This window comes from Phyllopteryx taeniolatus, chromosome 14, assembly GCF_024500385.1.
Source record: "Phyllopteryx taeniolatus isolate TA_2022b chromosome 14, UOR_Ptae_1.2, whole genome shotgun sequence".
Lineage (NCBI taxonomy): Eukaryota > Metazoa > Chordata > Actinopteri > Syngnathiformes > Syngnathidae > Phyllopteryx > Phyllopteryx taeniolatus.
In genome coordinates this window covers 15215497-15237337 of record NC_084515.1, presented here as the reverse complement: position 1 = coordinate 15237337, position 21841 = coordinate 15215497, and the positions used below count along the sequence as shown (strand labels likewise).

At 41.3% G+C, this 21841-nt stretch overlaps 3 protein-coding genes across 5 annotated transcripts in view; 1 reads left to right on the top strand and 2 right to left on the bottom strand.

The window, feature by feature from the left end:
* LOC133488714 (ranBP-type and C3HC4-type zinc finger-containing protein 1-like) overlaps positions 1-3565 on the bottom strand; it is a 6508-nt gene extending 2943 nt beyond the window's left edge. The window contains exons 1-4 of the mRNA XM_061796941.1: positions 3290-3565; positions 2001-2172; positions 1839-1922; positions 1608-1749 (exon numbers count right to left, since the gene is read on the bottom strand). Coding sequence (XP_061652925.1) covers positions 1608-1749; positions 1839-1922; positions 2001-2172; positions 3290-3565 — 674 coding nt within the window. The remainder of the gene's footprint in view (positions 1-1607; positions 1750-1838; positions 1923-2000; positions 2173-3289) is intronic.
* On the top strand, positions 3513-12907 carry LOC133488713 (alanine aminotransferase 1-like). 3 transcript variants are annotated; one of them, XM_061796939.1, is made up of 12 exons: positions 3513-3647; positions 4952-5108; positions 5179-5268; positions 5342-5450; positions 7064-7194; positions 8238-8481; positions 8557-8636; positions 8831-8967; positions 9036-9210; positions 9860-10015; positions 10334-10446; positions 12141-12907. In XM_061796939.1, the coding sequence occupies exons 2-12, from the start codon at positions 5022-5024 to the stop codon at positions 12229-12231; spliced, it is 1413 nt and encodes a 470-aa protein (XP_061652923.1). In that variant the 5' UTR covers positions 3513-3647; positions 4952-5021; the 3' UTR covers positions 12232-12907. The 3 variants fall into 3 exon arrangements, with proteins under 3 accessions (XP_061652923.1, XP_061652922.1, XP_061652924.1); XM_061796938.1 differs by lacking the exon at positions 3513-3647 and adding an exon at positions 3720-3858; XM_061796940.1 differs by lacking the exons at positions 3513-3647; positions 5179-5268 and having other exon boundaries at positions 4970-5108; positions 5269-5450.
* On the bottom strand, positions 12639-21841 carry dhx30 (DEAH (Asp-Glu-Ala-His) box helicase 30). Its single transcript, XM_061796933.1, has 19 exons — positions 21625-21841; positions 21271-21407; positions 21077-21187; positions 20605-20859; positions 20377-20526; positions 20150-20302; positions 19123-19578; positions 17856-18239; positions 17183-17261; positions 17015-17119; positions 16765-16940; positions 15992-16198; positions 15830-15911; positions 15010-15203; positions 14783-14942; positions 14436-14593; positions 13962-14065; positions 13746-13885; positions 12639-13176 (listed from the first exon to the last, which is right to left on the bottom strand). Exons 1-19 carry the CDS (start codon positions 21794-21796, stop codon positions 12926-12928), a joined length of 3474 nt encoding a protein of 1157 aa, XP_061652917.1. The 5' UTR covers positions 21797-21841; the 3' UTR covers positions 12639-12925.

The window sequence follows — 21841 nt, the reverse complement described above, 5'->3', positions numbered from 1 at the left end:
CAAAGTAGGGTTTCAAGTCAGGGTTATGGTTTCGAAGTAGGGTTAGGATTTCAGAGTAGGGTTTCAAAAATGGGTTGGGGTTTCAAATTGGGGCTTTAAATCAGGGTTACGGTTTCAAAACGGGGTTAGGGTTTCAAAGTAGAGTTTCAAACTAGGGTTTTAAAGTAGGGTTTGAAAACCGGGTTAGGGTTTCAAAGCGGGATTCGGGTTTCAAAACGGGGTTAGGGTTTCAGAGTAGCGTTTCAAAGTAGGGTTTCAAAACAGGGTTAGTGTTTCCAAATAGGGTTTCAAAATACTGTTTCAAAACAGGGTCAGGGTTTCAAGATGGGGTTAGGGTTTCAAAGTAGGGTTTTCAAGCACCAAACCCCCCCCCCCCGGATTGATCTCTATTTTTTTTATTATTTAATCGTAATTTTTTGGTTTAGAAAATGGAGCTGTTGCAAGTGTCTTGGAAACAAGAATATTAATTTTCCATACTTTTTAAGACCTGGAAATTTTGTATTTATAAATTCCATACTTTTCCATATTTGCGTAGGGAACCTGTTATTTTTTTTTGGGTGGGGGGAAATCTTAATGAAATATTTCTTAAAATCTATTCAATACACATTTAAAAATAAAAGTACCGTATTTTCACGACCATAAGGCGCACTTAAAAGTCGTAAATGTTCTCCAAAAACTAAATCAATAAAAGCTTCCCAATAATACGGACGTCAATGCTCTTCGGTTAAGGAATGCAACCAGCAAGGTTAATTTGAATCTTGAGATGCATTCAAAAATGTAGTTCATTAGCTTTCTGAGACTTTTCTTCTGAAATACAATATCAGATCTTCATCCAACCTCTTTTAGTGGAGTCCTTGGTGGTCTGTCACACAGATCTGGACTTGTCTTGCGATACCAATGGGATTATGTTGGGGTGGCTTTGGCTCAGTAGGTAGAACAGGTTCGAATCCCTGCTACGACTGCCCGCATGTCGAAGTGTCACATGGCAGCAGTCGCCCAGTGGTTTGTGAATGTGAGGCTTTGTTTAGCGCTTTGGGCACTGTGATGATGTAGATAAAGTGCTTGATCAAAAAATAACGTGAGTACATTGTTAAATACTTCAATAAAGTACAATCGAACTCAGTTTTGCTCCCGCTGCCTTTTTAAAAACATTGTTTTAGCGTGCATGCATGCCACCGTATGTTTTACCATGCCTGCGCCCAATAATACGGTGCGCCTTATGGATGTGTTAAATACAGAAATAAGACCCCCGTAACTGAGACTGCGTCTTTTAATACGGTGCGCCCTATGGTCGCGAAAATACGGTATTTAATATTTTTAGGCATTCAATCTATTTTATTTTATTTTTTTATATAAAACTAAAATAAAATGATTATCTTTTAATCAAATTCCAAAGTTTTCATGTTTACTTTTGAATACCTTACCCTGCTTGAGGCTTCCTGTAGTCTAAATCCAACTCAAAGTGAATCGGGAAAAAACGTGGAGCATTAACAGAATTGATTTGTGTGTTCCAATTCGCTGCATACACGTTATAATCGACTTTTAACTGCTCCACAAATTCCATTTTGTCGCATTTCATCCGCACACGTCTTGTAGGATGCGTGTACCTGATCTCCCCGGTGGCGTAGTTCTTCTCGGCCGGCTGGATGCTCAGCGCCGCTTTCTGGCGGGCCAGAGCGGACGCGTGCTGGGCGGCGGCTTGGGCGTCGCCTGCCTCCACCGCCTTGACGAGCTCCAGGCAAAGCTCCTCTGAGGCAAAAAAAAAAAGAAAAAGAGCTGGCGGCACAATGAGGACATTTGTCAGGGTGTTAAGGCTACCGGATGTTGGCGACACGCACCGGCGAGCGGCAGTGACGTTTCCGTCGCGGCGTCGGCGGCCTGCGTGTGCTTGCCGCTTCCTTCGTTGACGGCCATGTTTGCAACTGTCGGAGATATTGAAAATAAAAAGCGTCACGCGTGCTCGTCGACGTACGTCAATGTCGGGAAGGCGGCGAACCGACCCCGCCGGGCCTCTCGCAGAGACGACGTGACCACGGTGGCCCACTCCTCGGCCTCGCGGTCGCAGCGGAAGGAGAAGCGGATGAAGTCGTGGGGCGGCGCCGTCAGACGCATCTCGTGGCAGCGCGCCGACTTCACCTCGTAGTGCACCGAGCGCAGGTCGAACTCCACCAACTGAGGACGGAAAACCGCACCGTGACTCACGGTGCATCCACATTCCTCAAATTGTGGACAGCAGCGTTTCGTAGTGAGGAGATGATCACGATGATACCGGATTTTTTCAAGTAGCATCTGTGCCGTAAAATGAGTTCGGCAGATGTGCACATTGTCCAATTTCGCTTCATTGATCCGAAATATATATTTTTTTATTTACTCTAAGTAATAGTAAATATCTGCTAATGGGGGAATTCACAAATTGAGAATATACGAGGAACAATGCATCTTTGTTCAGCGTGTCTCTATGCCAGGAATGTACAGGCAGAACAATGAAATGCTCTTCTGGTCACGTACCATTCTGCCGTAGTCTCAAAGGTGCCTCCTTTTCCCAAATATGACCTCAAAGCACCACTTTGTGGGGTCATTTATTAGTTTGTCTAGATTAGATTTTGAGAAGGCTAGGCAGACCCATAGTGAAACTTTTTAGAATTCTTCACTTATTTTATGGAACCCTCCCTAATTTGGTTTGTCATATGAAGCAATATGTCTAAATTGCATACATTTGTCATTAGGTCAACATGGAATTATGTTTTCCACATGTGTGTGTTTATACATATGTATAACTCAATTATGCAACAAGCACATTTTTGATTACGTGTTTACATTTCATCATGTTTTGTTATTTTTTTATTTGTGTTAAGATCAAATATGTGGTTAATTACAAAATAATGATCTATGGTTTTAATCCACCTTTTTTAGAGGAAACATCCAAGGGTCCTGTTGATGTATTCATTCAACATTTTAAAAAGTAATCAAATGTAATTAGTTATACGACTTTGAGACACCAATTGAAATCGTTACTACTATTACGTTTGAAACAGGGTAACTTGTAATCTTAACCAACTATATATATATATATATATAATATATATATATATATATATATATATATAATATATATATATATATATATATATATATATTATATATATATATATATATATATTATATATATATATTATATATATATATATATATATATATATATTATATATATATATATATATATTATATATATATATTATATAAGATAAATGTTGACGTTGAGTTGACACGAAGCAATATGAAATCTCACCACGTTGCGGTTCCCGCTGGTGTCCCGCAGGGCCAGTCGAAACTCTCCGGCCCGGCTCGGGTCCATGCTGAGCTGGAGGCGCAGAGCCTCGCTGTCGGCTCCGGGCAGGCACAAGGGGCGGATACCGGAGTGGGACACCGACACGCGGACGGACATTAAGACGGTGCTGCAGCAAGCCGACGAGGGAGCCGACCCGGCCCCGGTGTCGCAGGCTCCGGGCTGGGAAGAAGCGAGCAACGAGACCTGCGGAGCCCAGCCGCCCGAGCTGAGTGCCATGTCGCCGCGGGGACGCGAGGGGCTTGGGAAGCCCGGCGAGAGAGCGTCAGCGACTTCTTTTCGGCTTAGAAGCTCCACCGATGTGAGGGAAAAGCGCTTCTGCTCGCGGGCCGGTCGTATTTGTCCGCCTGCCCGGCAAATTGTTCCATTTCTACCCGAATCCCAGCCACCGGTTACGGGAATGAGAGGCTAAACAAAACAGGAAGTAGAAGCGTACGTACGTCCGAGATTTCGCTCCGTCAAGAAACAACGCGAGATTCTTCGTTGGTGTTCGTTTGTGAGCGAGAGTGCAGGTACTAACAGTGCAGAAATCAATATTACTGACAACATTTCATGAAAAGTAATATAATCAAAATATATGAAAACAGTCATCTTCTGTATTGATATTTAATTAGGCTTTTTTTCTGTACAAATAAAACTAACTAAAATGCACTAACTGAATCTAAAACAATGAGTAATAAATATCACTACTTCTGATAATTTAATTATTTCATATTACATGCATTAGATTAAAATGTATATAATTCCAAAGCTACAGTGGCGCTATAACCTTATGAAGCAAAACTAAATCCAAAATAATTCAAAATGAAAAATAAAAGTAAACGTAGTTTTTTTTCCAGTGTCCATGTTGATATTTTACTATGCTTTTTTATGTCAAAAACTCAATAAAATCAACTAAATCTAAAACCATATAATTAAAATAATAATAATTAATAATTAATTAATAATCTAAATCTAATTAATTAATAATCTAAATCTAATCTAAAATAACCAGTAATTTAATTATCCATCATAGTTAATGATAATAATAAAAATGGTCATAAACAAAACAAACTAAAATTAAGTACATCTAAAATAATACAATTATATCCTAATAATTGAAACAAATGTTTCGCTATTTTTCTGAGCCTTTTGTAGAATACTATGAATAATACCTAAATGTAAGCTTTTTGTATTTTTTTTTTTTTTTTTTTATAGTTGCTGCATGTCATATCAACCACAGTAGCCGTATCAAAGTCCCTGAATAAATTCCCAGAGAACAAAATCGACGAGCTATATTTTGGTGATAGTTCAACAACTGACGAGAGTTTAGACTCAGCGAAGCAATCCCCTCGCTACAATACATAACAGAATTTCAGTGAAAATCAAGGATCAAAAAACGTATAATGTTTAACACCTTGCATCACTTCAACTGTTGGTGACATATTAACCGTTTCTACTTTTGGTTATGCAGTAAAACATGCAGACTGACAGTGATACCTGTAACGGTGACGAACCACAGTTAAAATATGAACCAAGGGGTCAATTTGTACCCAATCAAGTTAAGGCCTTCAATACAAAACCCAAATCATCCCTGTTAATAAAGCACACATTTCCTCCTGCTAGGTGTTTAACTTTAACCAGCAATCCGCATCTGACACGCACACACTTGAACGGCTGAAGAGGAGCTGCAGACATGCAGGAGATGAGCGCCCATGTGAGGACCAACCAGATGGCGGCCCTGACGGAACGAGCCGTTCGCATCAAGCGCATGCTCGAGCAGGTGAAAATGCTGATCAAAATCTGCAAAATGTGCTATTGCTTGTTGTTTTCCAACCAAATGTGGCATTCAGGGAGTGAAGAAGCCCTATAAGGATGTGATAGACGTCTCCTGGGGTGACCCACACATGGCCGGAATGAAACCTCTCACCTTTGTCAGACAGGTATCAAGGACAGATGATGACAATGCATCGTTTCAAGGCGTTGATCCGAATGTGTGTGTGCACGGTGGGGCAGGTGCTCGCTGCTTGTTGCTACCCACAACTCTTGGACGGTGACAACCTGCCCGCAGACGTCAAACGACGAGCGCAGAAGCTGCTCCGCTGCTGTGATGGCGGCAGTGTCGGTAAGTGGAGAGGAATCGTGAATTTTCACTGCTAATACAGTCAAACCTGCATTTAACGGACACTGATTTAACGGACCCAAAAAAAATAAATTATAATAATTGTGTCCGGTTAGAACTCTAAAATACCCCTCCCATGCACCGGTGAGGTAAGTTTGGATGAACTAATACTTTTCAAACGTGTTAAAGCTTTTTAAAATATTTATCTACAATCGTTTTGTACTGTACTGGGTGTATTCAGGCCAGAAAACAGTTGTCGGATCCATCTCGCCCAACACCTATAAAAATAGACACATAGGGAATGAAGACGCTGGTTTCTTTTGCTCATGAGGAGGACGTATGTGAGATTGCTCAGATCCAGTCTCCCATCACGCTCTAAACAATCTCCCCCGATGCGCCTGTATTTAATTTGAAATAGGGAGGTATCTAAGTTACAAGACATAACACACTAAGGCGAAGACATGAGACCAACACCGGCCACGTCCTTGGTCAAGGCGCCCTTCTCTGACGATTCCCGCTGAGTCATCTTCCAGAAGGCGAGGTCAGCAAGCAACCATCAAAATCGTCCATAATACTAATGCAAGCTAAGCAAATAAATGAAAACTTCTCCAATTTATTTAACAAAAGTACAAAACAATAATTTTGTACTGTACTGGTGTTTTTAGGCCATGAAAAAGTGTTTCAATTTAATGGACAGATTTAACGGACGACTCCACCTCCCTATTAGTCTGTTAAATCAAAATTCCACTGCATTGGACCCTTACCTATTTGTGGTCCAGGACCTGCACTTTCACCCATTTGTGGCCTTTTTTTCCTCATTTTTTGTCTTTTTTTTTTTTTTTTTAGGTGTGGGGGGACTCAACCCCCGTTTTTCATGAAATAATTGGCATCAATCAGTCACAGATGTTCGCTATTCACAAACGGGCCCAGTCCCCACGACTTGCGGGGCTCCACTGTAATTCTCGTTTGAAAACTACTTTCCCCATAGAAAACGATGCAGTGTGAACTCATTCAAATTCATGAAACATCTATTAAATTGACACGCCATGTTTTAAGGTAGCATCTGCTTTGTTAAATTAATAAGTGTATGTGCAAGTTTATAAAAAAAAATATGAATTGTCAGAATAAAGTAGGTAGTAGTATGTTGTTCTTTGATTTGTTTTGATTCAAATGGGAAATTATGATTCGGGATTCGTTTATTTTTTTTGTTGTGTTTTGTTTTCCAGACAAACTCGCGAGTCAATTCGAGTCACCATTCATTTGTACCTCTACTTTAGATGCTCATTAACATGAAGTCCTACAGTATTTGCAAAAAAAACCCCCCAAAAAAAAAAAAAAAAAAAAAAACTCGTTTTTGGTCCTTTATATCATTATATGAGATTATATTCCCAGTGTAATTGCATGCCTGGTTTGTTCATTAACTATTTTTAAAGTGAAGCACATTGTCACTATTTTTCGAAATGTGCTATATAAATAAAATTCTAAATATAATTTTATCTGAAAAACCCTTATCAAGGGCTTTAATTTTATGAGTCAGTTTGGTTTGTTGCCCGATAGGTTGTTGACTGTGTACTGGGGAACTTTACTCGAAAGGAGTTTCTTTTTTCTTTTTTCAGGTTCGTATACAAACACAGCGGGTATACCGGCAATAGTGGAAAGCATCGCTCAGTTCATAAGCCAACGAGACGGCGTTCCGGCCGATCCCGAGAACATTTGGATCCATCCCGGCTCCCAGATGGCGCTCATGGTCTCATTTACTCATTCAGTTTTGATCACACCACACTAGAGTATGGAGGTTTTGTTTTAAATCAAAGTTGAAGCAGTCATTTAATAATAAAAAAAGATCTCACTAAATATACTTTTTAATTGATTAAATAATTGAAAAACTTGATTCAATAAAAATACAATTTGATTATCAAAAACAACATGAAATATGTCAGTTGGTCCTAAAATAAATGGGTTCAGTATAATTGTTAAATATTATGTTTGACAATTTGATTAAGTAATACACAACGGTAATTAATGGTGGTTTAAAATGTCTATCATAATTTATTTTATTTTTTGTTGCACCAACTCCTCCATAATCCATGACTAAAAATGATATCATTGAATAAAACACATCAAATAAATAAATGCCATTCAACATATAAAAGGTTGTTAAATATATAAATTGGTCTCGATATCTATATTATATTTATTAAACAGGTTAAATATAATATATGGATATATATTAATATAATAATACATTTAATAATTTGAATAATATTAATATTATTGAATATGTTCTAATAATATTTGATTCAATTAATGTATTTTATTATTTCACAATTTAATGATTTATAATTATTTTGGGCACAAAACCCGTCATATTAGATTTAAACAAAACAATTTACATAAAAATGTCATTTAAAAAACTTTTAATAAAAAAAATCTAAAAGAAATATGACTAAATAAAAAAGGCCATTGAATACATGGAAAAGTCCTGAAATATATAAATTATTTTGGTAAATTCCATTAGTTCAATATACATCTCACCAAAGAAATTCAATTCCCTTAAATTATAAAACAAATCTATTAAATAATAAGAAAATATAATGAAACAAATCTATTCATAAAAAAGGATAAAAATGATTTTACCTATATTCCTTAATTTAAATACATTATTATTCAATAATTGTAATAGAAATGTACAATATTTTAACATTTCAAAATTCAAAATTGTACATTACGATGAATTATATATTAATGGGCTTCATGTTGATTTCATTTCCCTGTATGATGAACTACTAGAACATCTTGACACTGTTGGTGAACAGCGAGGCGTCCCCCAAGAGCGGCGTGCTCATGCCGGTGCCGGGCTACAACACCACCGCCTTGTCTGTGAAAACCATGGGGGGGGTGGTGGCCCCCTACTTCCTGGACGAGGAGCACGGCTGGGCGCTGCGGGCGGACGAGCTGCGTCGGGCCTTGACGTCCGCCCGGGGCGCGTGCTGGCCCGTCGCTTTGTACGTCATCAACCCGGGAAACCCAACAGGTGGGAACGTCTGAACGTGAACGCGCATGGATCCGTGTTGTTCAGATTCGTCTTCCCGCCATTTGTGTTTCTCAGGGCACATCCAGAGCAGAAAGTCCATGGAGGAGGTCATCAGGTTCGTTGCAGAGAACAAACTCTTCCTTCTTGCCGATGAGGTGAGCTTCCATAAAGTAGAGCAATTGTGAAAATAAGGCATGTCAATTTTCCATAATCCTTACACAGTAGAACCTCTTAGCAACTGAGGTTTCAATTTTGAACTTCAAACCTCAGCACGATGAGCAGGGGCGTAGAACCGAATTCGTCCTTGAATGGCGACATGCAAATGAGTTGAGTGACGTCACCCCCACAGGTGTACCAGAGCAGCGTTTACGACGCCAACACTGAGTTTGTGTCTTACAAGAAGGTTTTGTGTGAGCTGGGGCCTCCTCTGGCCCACACGCTGGAGCTGGCCTCCTTCCACTCAGCATCCAAAGGCTTTCTGGGAGAGTAAGCCCGCGATCATGCACAAAGGCTCCCGATTGGCCCGTGTAGCCACGATGCTCTTTTCCTACCAGGTGCGGTCTTCGAGGAGGCTACGTGGAGCTGGTCAACATGGACCCCGCCGTCATGCCGTACGTCCAGCGGCTGTTCCATTTGGCCAGCTCTCCTCCCGTCGCCGGGCAAATTGCGTTGGAGGTGATGGCAAAGCCCCCCCAGCCAGGAGATCCATCGTACCCGCTTTACAAGCACGTGAGTCCGACATTGTCCAAAACGTACGAGAGAAACGTACACTTCTTCTTCTCACTGTGTGACATGAAATCAGATGAAACTTCCTGTTTTAGGTCAATTAGAATGACCAAAATTCTTTACATTTCCTAAATGCCAGAATAATGAAACAATATTTTTCATTTTTTTCCCATTACTTTCTGACGTTTACTTACAGTAAGATTACCTGTGCTATCCTTTTAAACAATTTGGGAAAACCCGCATGATGATGTCATTTCTTTGGGAGCGTTAATTACAGACACACCTGTGGGTGTATTTGAACTCGGCACACTGCTCCGTTGTGTAACATCATGGGAAAGTCCAAAGAAAGCAGTCAAGATATCACAAAGAGAATTGTGGACTTGCACAAGTCTGCGTCATCCATGGGTGCAACTTCCAGATGCCCGCAGGTGCCAGGTTCAACTGTTCAAACAATTACACACACCATATGAATGTCCAGCCATCATACCACTCAGGAAGGAGACGCGTGTCTCTGTGTCCCAGAGATGAACGTGATTTGGTCCCAAATGTGCATATCGACCCAAGGACAAAAGCAAAAGAGCTTGTGGAGATGCTGGGTGCAGCTGTTCGCAGTGGGTCATTATCCCACAATTATGGTTTCTTGTTTCCGCAGGAGACGGAGCACATTAGGAGCACGCTGGTTGACAACGTGAAGCGAGTGCTACAGGTTTTCACGCGACTGCCTGCGGTCAGCTGCCAGCCGCTGCTCGGAGGAGGCTTTGCCTTCCCCAGACTGCATCTGACGCCCAAAGCCGTTCACAAAGCCAAGGTCACATTACCTCGTATAACTCACTTTTAAGCAAGCACGTGAATAGACAGCTTTGGGGCAGTTTCTCAAGCTCCAAAAACGGCAGCCATGACTCCATTTATTCATTAAAAAAAAAAAAAAAAGTTCCATCTGTGGATGTCCCTGCTTTTAGGACCAGAGACCCCCCCCCCCCCCCCCCCATACAATTTAAAACACTTCCCAGATGTCTTAACATCACTCATAGAACATTTCAGAAATCAGAAGATAAGAGTTACTTGAAAACCAAACTCTTTGTATTCAAGACATTGAAATGTCCCCTTCAACGCTGCAATGTTTCAGGAAGCGGGCATGCAACCTGACATGTTCTACTGTGCCAGACTGCTGGAGGACACCGGCGTGTTCGTCAGACCGGGCTGCGAATACGGACAAAAGGAAGGCACCTACCACATCAGGTTAGGATTCAATTCCACCAGGCGCTGCGAAGGCCCTCTTGGAATCACATTATTGTTCTTTCAAAAAAATTATCACCTCTCTGGGGGCCTCAACAATCATGAAAACGTACCAATTTTTGCACATGCACATTTAAGGGGGCCCCAACACGAACACCAAAAAGTTACTCAGTAGCGCCCCCTGGAAATTTTGAAAAAAATACCAACACTGGTTTTACAGTTAAACACAAAATTGCGTGTAGCCACTTCTTCTTTTCCTTTCGGCCACAGCGCGTCCTCCTTCCCCGTGTAAGCTTATCTCCTGCATCCTCCTCTCGAACATCAACTTTCCTCCTGTCTTCCCTCACGACATCCATCAACCACCTCTTTGGTCTTCCTCTAGCTCTCTTGCCTGGCAGCTCCATCCTCATCATGCTTCTACCGATATACTCACTATTTCTCCTCTGGACGTGTCCAAACCATCCAAGTCTGCTCTCTCTAACTTTGTCTCCAAAACATCGAACCTTGGCTGTCCCTCTGATGCGCTCATTTCTAATTTGATCCAACCTGGTCACTCGGAGAGCGAACCTCAACATCTTCATTTCGGCCACCTCCAGCTCTGCTTCCTGTTGTCTCTTCAGTGCCACTGTCTCGAATCCGTACATCATGGCTGGCCTCACCACTGTTTTAGAAACTTTGCCCTTCATCCTAGCAGAGACTCTTCTGTCACATGACACACCTGACACCTTCCTCCACCCGTTCCAAGCTGCTTGGACCCGTTTCTTCACTTCCTGACCACACTCACCATTGCTCTGGACGGTTGACCCCAAGTATTTCAAGTCCTCCGCCCTTGCTATCTCTTCTCCCTGTTGCCTCACTCTCCCCCCACCACCCCTCTCATTCATGCACATATATTCTGTTTTACTTCGGCTAATCTTCATTCCTCTGCTTTCCAGTGCATGCCTCCATCTTTCTAACTGTTCCTCCACCTGCTCCCTGCTTTCACTGCAGATCACAATGTCATCTGCAAACATCATGGTCCACGGGGATTCCAGTCTAACCTCATCTGTCAGTCTATGCATCACCACTGCAAACAGGAAGGGGCTCAGGGCTGATCCCTGATGCAGTCCCACCTCCACCTTCAATTCATCTGTCACACCTACTGCACACCTCAAAAATGTCCTGTATTATTCTAACATACTTCTCTGCCACTCCAGACGTCCGCATGCAGTACCACAGTTCCTCTCTGGGTCCTTTGTCATAAGCTTTCTCTAGATCTACAAAGACACAATGTAGCGCCTTCTGACCTTCTCTGTACTTTTCCATCAACATCCTCAAGGCAAATAATGCATCTGTGGTACTCTTTCTAGGCATGAAACCGTACAGTTGCTCGCAAATACTCACTTCTGTCCTGAGTCTAGCCTCCACTACTCTTTCCCATAACTTCATTGTGTGGCTCATCAACTTTATTCCTCTATAGTTCCCACAGCTCTGCACATCACCCTTGGTCTTAAATATGGGCACAATTTCTCTTTCACCTCTAGGTCACATTCTACCTGTGGGGCATAGCCACTAATCACATTATACATTAAAAAAAAAAAAGTCTCAAGGACCTATGCCAGCAAATGAGTAGCTATTTTGGTCTAATTACTCGTCTTGATTACTATTATAGTGCATTAACATGTATTATAATAGATGTCACTATTTTTGTCATACAGGTTTTGCATCATGACACCTGCTGACGTCATGGAGGAACTTCTGAGACGCCTCAGCACTTTTCACTTGCAGTTCATGAAGGACTTCTCATAAATTTGATTCCAAAAAAAAAACAATGTAGTTACCTATTGAGGCCAAATAACGCCATAAAAGCATCATTTTTATATCAATGACAATAATGCTGAATTTTGGATTGATCCTGTCAGGGAGGGATTCATTTAGTTTTAAGTGTAAAATTAAGGTAACAACACACTATTTTAATGATTGACACCAGCGGTAAAAGTAAAATTAAGTTAACCACTGTATATTAATAAAACAAAGTAAAAACACTGTCAGGGGTATTCATTTAGCAATGTGTGCAAGTATAAAAATTAAGCAAAAAATAATATATACATGTAATTTTAAAAAGCAATAAAACAAGTATAACTAGCAGGACACATTTGCCATCACTGCTACCTTCTGTGGTGTCGGTCACAACAAAGCCAAAGAAAAAGCAAAAGTTCCACAAGATGATGGACAATGGTTTGAATTTTTATTCTGGTTGAACTCCACATCGTATGAGCTTTGGGGCATTCAACTGTATATAAGATAATATAATTTATCAAAACAACATGATAAACATTTGACTTTTTATAAGTCATTCAATAGAATACATGAGTTTGCACAATCCAAACAAATGGATTTCTTCAACACTACTTTATCAGGTACCGATTCAAAAAATGTACTTGCAATAATTAAACAAAATGAGCAAATAAACAACTGCAGTGTGGTTCGTCAGCTCTGTGCATCAGTCCACCTCGCTATCATTTCGAGTCCACGGGTTAGCGTCTGTGTTGTTGAGCAGCTCCACAAGCAGTGAGATGAGCTCGCCGTCCTGGCCCGAGTGCACGGCGGGGCCGGCGGGCTGCCTGAGGTTGCGGCGCAGCATGGCCTGGACGGACGTACGCAGTTCCCACAGAAGCTCCCACGTGTCGGCGGACAGTTGGCAGCGTGCCAGCGAGCGGCCCGCGAGCGCCACCTCCACGTCGTCTCCGCTCACTGAAAACACAAGAGGAGATAAAATAGTAGGTGAAAAAAAAAAATACTCACAATATTAATTTTTAAACCTTAAAAGAAAACAATTGCATGTATAATTTTCAACTCAAAAATTTTCAACTATTTAAAAGAATATTTCTAAGAAAATTCAGATCATAACATCATAAAAACTACATTAAAAAATGTAAATAATAACCTAAAGAAAATACTTGATAATCATGATTATTATTTTCATGAAAGCCATCTAGTAAAAAAATAATTGCGTAATATGGAGAAGAGGCAGGACGCGTGTTTCATTGCCTTGTTAATTGTTCGTTTAAAATAATAATAATAATATTGTTTTCATAATCAAAATAAACATTCCAATCCAAATCTAATTAAAAAAAATTAACCATCAAAAAACTACTTTCATCCCCTCAAAAAATAATAATAAAAAAAAAAAAAGTACAATTTAACAGTTTTTAAAAAATCATTTTCAACTAAAATAAAATTAACGGTAAAGATTCAATTTAACAGTTTTTAAAAAATCATTTTCAACTAAAATAAAATTAACGGTAAAGATTCAAGCTTACCCGTCTCTGCGACGTCACAGTCTGTGAGCAGGAGCAAGGCGAGCGGATGGACCGCTGACGAGTCGCGGATGAAAACGGAGCCGTTGGATTTGACGGCGCCAAAGAAAGTGAGCCATCGACAAGGAAGCTCGTCGTTCCCTCTACAAATAATAATAATTTTAAAAACATGTCAAGGAAACGGCAACGTGCTGGCTGTCCTTTTTAAGCGCGTCGCACCTGTTGACGGAGGAGCGGTGAAGCAGGACGCCGCCGCCCAGTGAGCGGAATGACAGTCTGTTGGGACGAAAGCGGCCCCCTTTGGTCACAATGCCTCGCTTCACCTAAATCGGAAAACGTTTTTTTTTTTTTTTTTTAAACATTAAATAAACCTTAGAGATTTACGCTTATCTAAAAATAAAATTTAAATAAATACAATCAGCATTGAAAAAATAATTTTCAGAAAAATAAATAAAACATCATTTAACCCCCAAGTTGCTCAAATGAATCATTTAACAAATATTCATAATTTCCCAACAAATGTTTTTAATGAATTGTTTTCAAGTGGTGTCATATTTCAAATATTAAAATCCAAAAATACTTTCTCAAAACTCAGCTGTAAACAGCGTATATAATAGTAAAATGCCCATATAAATGTCAATATAAATACATCACAATATTTAAAATCTTTTGAGCTTATGATTCTGCGCGTACCTGGATGAGGTTAGGATAGAGTCCTGCCAGCAGCACGGCCTTGAGCATCTGCTCCTGCCCGCTGTGCTGGTTGACGAGCGATGAGGGACGTTGGCACTCGCTGGCACGGGACACCAGCTGAGCCTCGTGCAGGTTCTCGCTGAACTGATTGATGAGACCTAAAGGTAGTGGCGATAACTCAAGTAAAACTTTGGGTTTGTGTAAATATGTGGGACTAGCTACTGACGAAGCGCACGGTGGTCTTGGACGAGCTATGTTCATTAAATATTAGATATATTGTCCAACTTTATTCCTGAAATATCCAATACTATTATTTAACTTTACTACTTTAAAGTTGAAGATGATACCATTGATGAAGCGCAGGCTGGCCTTGGACAAGCTGTGCTTCTCCAAGTAGAGGTCTCGGTCCTGGCGGTCTCCTTGCTGCTGAAGCCTCCTCCAGCCCAGCACGGCGCGACTGAACGCCAGGTAGTCGCTGCAGCTGGAACCGCTCAGACTCTCTTTGACCTGACGACGACAGCAACCCAAAAGATCAATGTTGGTTGATTGTGACCTTTACCCTCGTCCATCTCACCTTGGCGACAGACGCTCGGTTCTGCAGGCTGTTGCGGAAAGGGTCTCTGGTGAGACAGGCGGCAACGGCCAACATGGGCAACGTGCACCGGAACATGGCGCCCAGCACCAAAACTTTGCCCAGACGCGGGTCACACGACAGCGAGGCCACGCGCTCTCCCAAAGGTGTCAGCGTTTCCGATTGGTCCAGGACGCCTGCACACAGCAAACAAGCAATTATTGTTTTGCAGTTTTCAGCTTTTTGTCCACACCGATCAGAAAAACAGATTTGAGCCTTATGGCTCACACTTTATTCTCACACTACAACTCAATAATAAATAATAAATAAATACTACTTTATTCACATTTCTCAAAAATATGTGTTGCAGTAAGACAATTTCATTCAACCAATATTATCATCTTTGTCCTCATAAAGACTAAAGGAAAATAATTATTCCCATAATGTTCAAGATTCTTTAACGCTGCATTTTTTTATGGAAATATAGCCATAATTGTTTTGTTTTTTTTAAATAAAACTACTGTTGTAATATTTCATAAATGCATTTTTTTTATATGAGTAATATTCAATTTTTCTTTTTAGCATTTATACTTTGTCCTAAAAATTCTACTGTAGTAATATTTCTCTCATTAAAAACAATTTTTCATTGTCGTTTCCAAGCCCGTGTGACCCCGTCGTTTTGCCCTTTTCTCTGTCTTACAGTTTGGGTTTTAGCACCACGTGTTGCTTTGGCATGCACTTAGACATCAGAAAAAAAATGGTTTTAGTTTATTATTTTTAATCATTCTAGTTATCTACCAGCACAAAATCTCAAAAGACTCACCGATGTCTTGCAGATTTCGGACGGCGTCTGACACAGCTGCCTGTTCGGGGCTGTCCAACACTTGTGATAAAAACTCAACCGCCTCCATGGACACAAGAAAAAGCGATAACTCAAAATGATGAATGCATTTAGCATTAAAATGACACGGCATTTCGGAACTACCTTTAATTTTGGACTGTGGATTTTGGCCTGGACCACGAGGCTCTCCAGGGGGGTGCGCAGGATCTCAGGGATGGGGAAGGGCGTCATGGCGTCCAGTTGCTTGCGTGGGAACAGATGGTAGGACTGACCCGGCTGACAGCGCCCCGCTCGCCCTTTTCGCTGCGTCACGTTAGATCGGGATATCCACACCGTGTCCAGACAAGACACCTGACAACAGTAGAAATGACCTCAGTGTGCCACAAATCTTCATCTAAATAATTCAGCTTTTGTTTTTAATAACACAACTTGATTCCTGTAATATTTAAAAAAAATATATATATATTTGTATTTGTATTTTTTTTATTTGTAATTATAAACATTCTTTAACATGACTTCATTCATACAAAATAGATGTAATAGTTGCATATTGTTTCTTCTAAAAAATACAACCATGGCTGTAATATTCCAGATTCTTTAACTTGACTATTTATTCATAAACATACCTGGTTGTTGTATATCCAGATTTGTTTTTCTCAAATGAGTAAAAATACAACAAAGTAAAAATTACTATCCTTGCAATATTACACTATTTAGAAAAAACAGTATAATATTGCTGTAACATTGAAGACTTTTGAAAAAAATGTATATTTACAAAAATATGGACTTATATTGCCTCGTAAAAACACAAGTTGGTTTTAAAAAAAGCTTTGTCGCATGACAGTAGTCGTGTTGAAAAAGCAGCTTTTCTTCCACATGCACTGGGTCAAATGCAAATGTCGTGTACCACGTCTTACTTTAGTGCGTGGGTCGTAACTATGCTCCTTGTGTGTTCCCGCATCCACCACGTGAACAACGTCGTCGATGGTGATGGAAGTCTCCGCTATGTTGGTGGCTAGGACAATTTTCCGCTGGCCCTCTGGGGGGCGCTGGAAGACCGCCTGCTGGTCTGCCACTGACAAACTAGAGTGCACTGACATAAGAAGTAGAAAGGGAGATGTTCATTTTTTGGGGCATTTTCAAAAGGTGGACATTTTGTGCTCTTACGCGGCAGGATCATGTGCGAGCGAGAAGAAAATTCAGGCTTCATCTGGAGCGCGTCTTGAACAGTCTTGATGTCCTGCCACCCAGGCAGGAAACACAATAAGGCACCTGTGGAAGGAGGGACATTTGAAATTTGAATTCAATGAATTGCTGTAAAGTTGGGTTTAGTACCTGGTTCTCCACATCTGTCGATGTGCTCGATGACGTCAGCGACGAGTTCCAGATCTGGACTGACTTCATCGCTTTGCCTCTGTAGGTGGCGGGGGGAAATAAAAAAAATAAAGAAGTGTGTGAATCGCATTGTATGGACTGAAGCCGCACTCCGCCAAACAACAACACAATGGCGACTAAAGCGAGCAGCAGCAGAATGAAGCGAGTGACATCTAAGTTAAAGCCTGACATTTGGGCTCATTTTGGATTCCTCTGTAACTCAGGAAATGGGGGGGGGGGGAAGGAACTGGAACCACAATACGCAAAACCAACACGAAAATGCAGTCTCCAAGTCGTACACAGAGTTAAGACAGCCGGTTCGGCAGAAAGAGCGACTGACCCCTACGTACGTAACCATCATTACCACCACGACTCATTTCATTTCTAAAGAGTGGTAATTAAACTCTTAAATCAAATTACCACTCTGACAAGATTCTTTAACATCACATTTCCTTGCAATAACAATACAACCGTTTTTTTTTTTTTTTTCCCACAAATTTTTTTGTGTGCAAAATGTTTAAAAAAAAAAAAAAAAAAAAAAAAGTGTTTTAGGATTCTTTAACATGACTATAATTCATCATACAATTCCAATTTTACTATCACAACATTATGAGTATAAGCCACCCAGCCTCACCGCATTGGTGGACTGTTCGCTCTTTTCAACAGGCGAGGGGCGCCCCATCTCCCTCAGCACGTCCTCCAGGTATCTGTCCCGCACGGGGTGCATGAATCCGGGCACCTTGACCACAGGACATCCTCCAAAATAGCGCGCCAGCCGCTGGTTGTCTCCGGTGGCGCTCATCAGCACCACCCGCAGGTCGGGGTTGTTAGTCATGCACGAGCGCAGCAGCGCCAGCAGGAGGTCCGTGTTGACGTCGCGCTCGTGAACCTCGTCCACCACCACGTGGCTGATGCCCCTCAGGGTGGGGTTGGACTGCAGCTTCCTCAGGAGGACGCCCACCGTCAGGAAGAGCAAGGCTCCGGAGCTCTGCTCCGGCGGTCTGCTCTCAAGTCTAACCTGCACAGAGGAAGTGATAATTATTCGTTAACTGGATAAGAGCTGCCACTATGGAAGAAATTGGTATATAGGTATCGTTTATGCATTTGATATTTTTGGCCTAAATATGTTTTTTTTATAGATATATATTATTCATCTGCCCTAACGTCTGCAAAAAAACAAACAAAAAAAATAAAATAAAAAACCAATCATTCTAATTAAATTTCATGATAAAAATACATTCATTGGCAATGAAGGACATTTATTGATATACATTCAATATTATATTATTAAGATGCATTTCATTTTAATATATTTTTATCATTTTAATATTGCTATATTCTAATTATTTTTGGACATCCAACAAGGAAGTTTGCTGTTCAGGCGTTGCTCTATACCTATGCAGACTTGAAATGAATCTTGAAATAATCTGAAAAAAAATCCTTTGTATTTTCTACCATCCAAAACAAATTTTGATATAACAATTTAAAAAATAAACAATCATAAAATGATGAATATTAATTTCATTTTCCCCATTGGAAATGGAGTACATTTAGTCAAATTTCCACAATGTATTTCTTTTCATATGTATTGTATATGTAACGTATGGTTTCATATGTATTTCTTCATTTTTTTTATTGATAGATTTTTGTTTGATTATAATTGTTTAATTTTCAAAAACATATTTTTTTTAGATATTTATGACTATATTTTATGTATTTGTATTTTTTTAAATTTCTTTAAAATATATATATATATTTTTTTTTAAATAAAAGTTGCTTGTTTTTCAAGGACTAAATCACAATCACAATATGGAAATTATTATTTTAAATAGAAATAAAAAAATAGAAATAGAAGTATGACTTTCTTAAAAGAGTAAGGACAGTAACGAACGGTCACCTACCTGATACCCCACCGAGTGTTTGAGAGCAGGGCCCATTTCCTGGGCCACGCGATGGGCCACCGACACGGCGCTGATTCGTCGAGGTTGCGTCACCAGAATGTTGCAGTCCGCACCGTGTCTCGCAGTCACGCGATCCTCCAGAAGGAAACGAGGGATGCGAGTGGTTTTGCCGCACCCGGTCTCGCCTGCGATCACGACCGCCCGGGAGTCGCGCACGGCCGAGACCACGCGCTGCCGGTGGGCGTCCACCGGAAGCTCCGTGCTCAGGCCCTGCCTGGCGCTTTGCCACTCCTCTTGCAGGCGCTCGTTGATGCGCCGCGCTTCCTGCGGAGACCGGGGCCTGTACGGTCTCCCCGTGATGGCGTCCAGCGTCAAGTCTTCCTCTTCTGCTCCTTCCTGGTTGACAGCATCGTCCTCTTCCTCGTAGAGCTTCTGCACTTCTGCTTCTACCGGATACTGTCATCAATACAAGAAGTATTTTAATTCATTTCATTCATGCATGAATTCATTTTATTCTAACAATAAATAATACTTTAAATATTATACACCAAGTATTTTATTCAATGAAAAAGCATTTACACTTTTTCACCCTACTATTTTACAATAAATTAACCAATAATATTGTTAGCCAAGTCATTTTTTTAACGTTTTCTGAAAAAAAACACACAATAATCCAGTTGCCTTGATTCAACATTTGTGGATTAAAATGACGAGTGAGAATCTACAGACCCGAACAAAACAACTTTTTAGCAAGCGCACTGGTATTTTTTTCATTGAAATTGTGCCAGTAAAATAAAAATTACTGAGGCATGTATAATAGTAGTACATGCTGCTGCCTTTTGTCACAACCCTGGATTTAAAAAAAATGTAATGAAATAGATGGGTTGCTAACAAAACTGTGCCAAATACATCATGCGACTTAGTCAATGCGGTGACCCAAAAGTCTCAAAAACAACCAATATTTTTTCATTATTTACCAAATATTTATTCTTTTGGCTCAAACTGGAAACAACACACTTCCACTGACCTTTGCAAGATATTCCCTCAATCGCTCTTCCAGATACGTGGGAACTTCAACCCGGAGGGGACGCCGCTCGCGTTCTCCCGCCTCCCTCACCTTGGCCCCGTGGTACTTGGCGTGGGTCAGTGGGTTGTTGTTCTTATCCAGCAACTGAAGCTCCTACACCAAGCGACGTGTGATGAGCTTTAGTGCGGTTGTGACAAAAAGTGAGAGAATTGTACACGACTCCTCACCTTCAGTTTCACGCAGGCGAGAGCCGCCGCCCGCTTTTCCGCAGTGACTTTGTTGCTCGCCGTCGCCGTGAAGGTCATTTCCTGCGGCCAGCGCAGGGTCAGCTCGCACGTCTTGAGCTTGCCGCCTCTCGTCGTGAACCGTATCAGCTCCTGTCGTTAGCGCGCGACAAACATCACGTTGGCACGAAGCGTAATTAGCTCAGAACGGCAGAAATTATACGCACTCACTTTGAAACTGTTAGACGACGTGGCCACCTGGACCACCCTGGTCAAGAGAACTTTGGGATAAGGAAAGAGAGAGAGCGCTTCAGATATGTCAGACTCATTTTCAGGCGGCGGCGGTCCCGATTCGATCCGGGCAGCGTGGACGCCGTCAGTCTGGGAGTCTTTGTCATCGTAAAGTGATGAACGCACTCCTCCTCCTCCCCCCCTACCGGATCTCCTTCTGGGTAGCTGATTGTCTGGACCAATCACACCCATTTCCTTCACAGAAGGTAGATAAACATTATGCAGGTTACACACACACACACACAAGTAAATGGAAGCAAAAAAACTAAAACAAAAAGCAATAAGTGATATTGGATCATTTTTCACAGTTGACCCTAGTAGCGCACACATGCCGAGTGTGGGGTCTCACATTTTTAATGTGTGTACCTTGCTTGTTAGTAAAATACTTTTTTTTTATTGAACCCAAACATACTTTGAGCTTGTGGCAAGCGGCAGCCGCGGCACTTCGCTCTGCGTTGACTTTCTTGGAGGCGTAGCCGTCCTCCTCGATCTTGCAGGGCCATAGTACGGTCACAGTGGCTTTCTACACAACAACCCGAGACAATAACGTGAGGATAACACACAGGACAATAGCCCTAGAAATTCCAAGAATGAATTTGTCCTGACCTTGACGCCCGCTTCCTCAGTGCAGGTGTACTGGATGAGATCGGACAGGTCGTTGACTCCCAGTGAGCGAGCGATGGTGTTATTCAGGAGACTTTTGGCGTCTGGGAACTCTTCCAGCAAGTTGGCGCCAATGTTTCCTACGCCGTTAAAAAAAAAAAAAAAAAAAAAAGGAATTTAAAACGTAAAAATACTAACAGTCGTAAATATTCAAGTAAAACATGGAATGATGCGAACATGCGAGGGGTATAAAGACGGGGGCGAAACAGGCTAATCAATGTGATGTTTTGAGGCACGACGGTGCCCTTGACGTTTGTAGCGGCTAGCCGCTCCAGCTAGCTCGGCCGTGTCACTCACCTCGTTTAGAGTGGAAACGCGACGTGTCGTACGGTCGGAAGCTGGCCACTTTTGTCCCACACCAGCGCATCCCTGCGCCCAAGTGTGACGCTGCTGGGACTCCCGTCTGAAGACATTTGCCTAGGTTGCACAACGCTCTCAGGCGCACGAGTAAAACGCCGGGTGGCGCCATCTTTAAACTACAATTTCTTCTTTGGTGCTAATGCAGTCAAAGTGC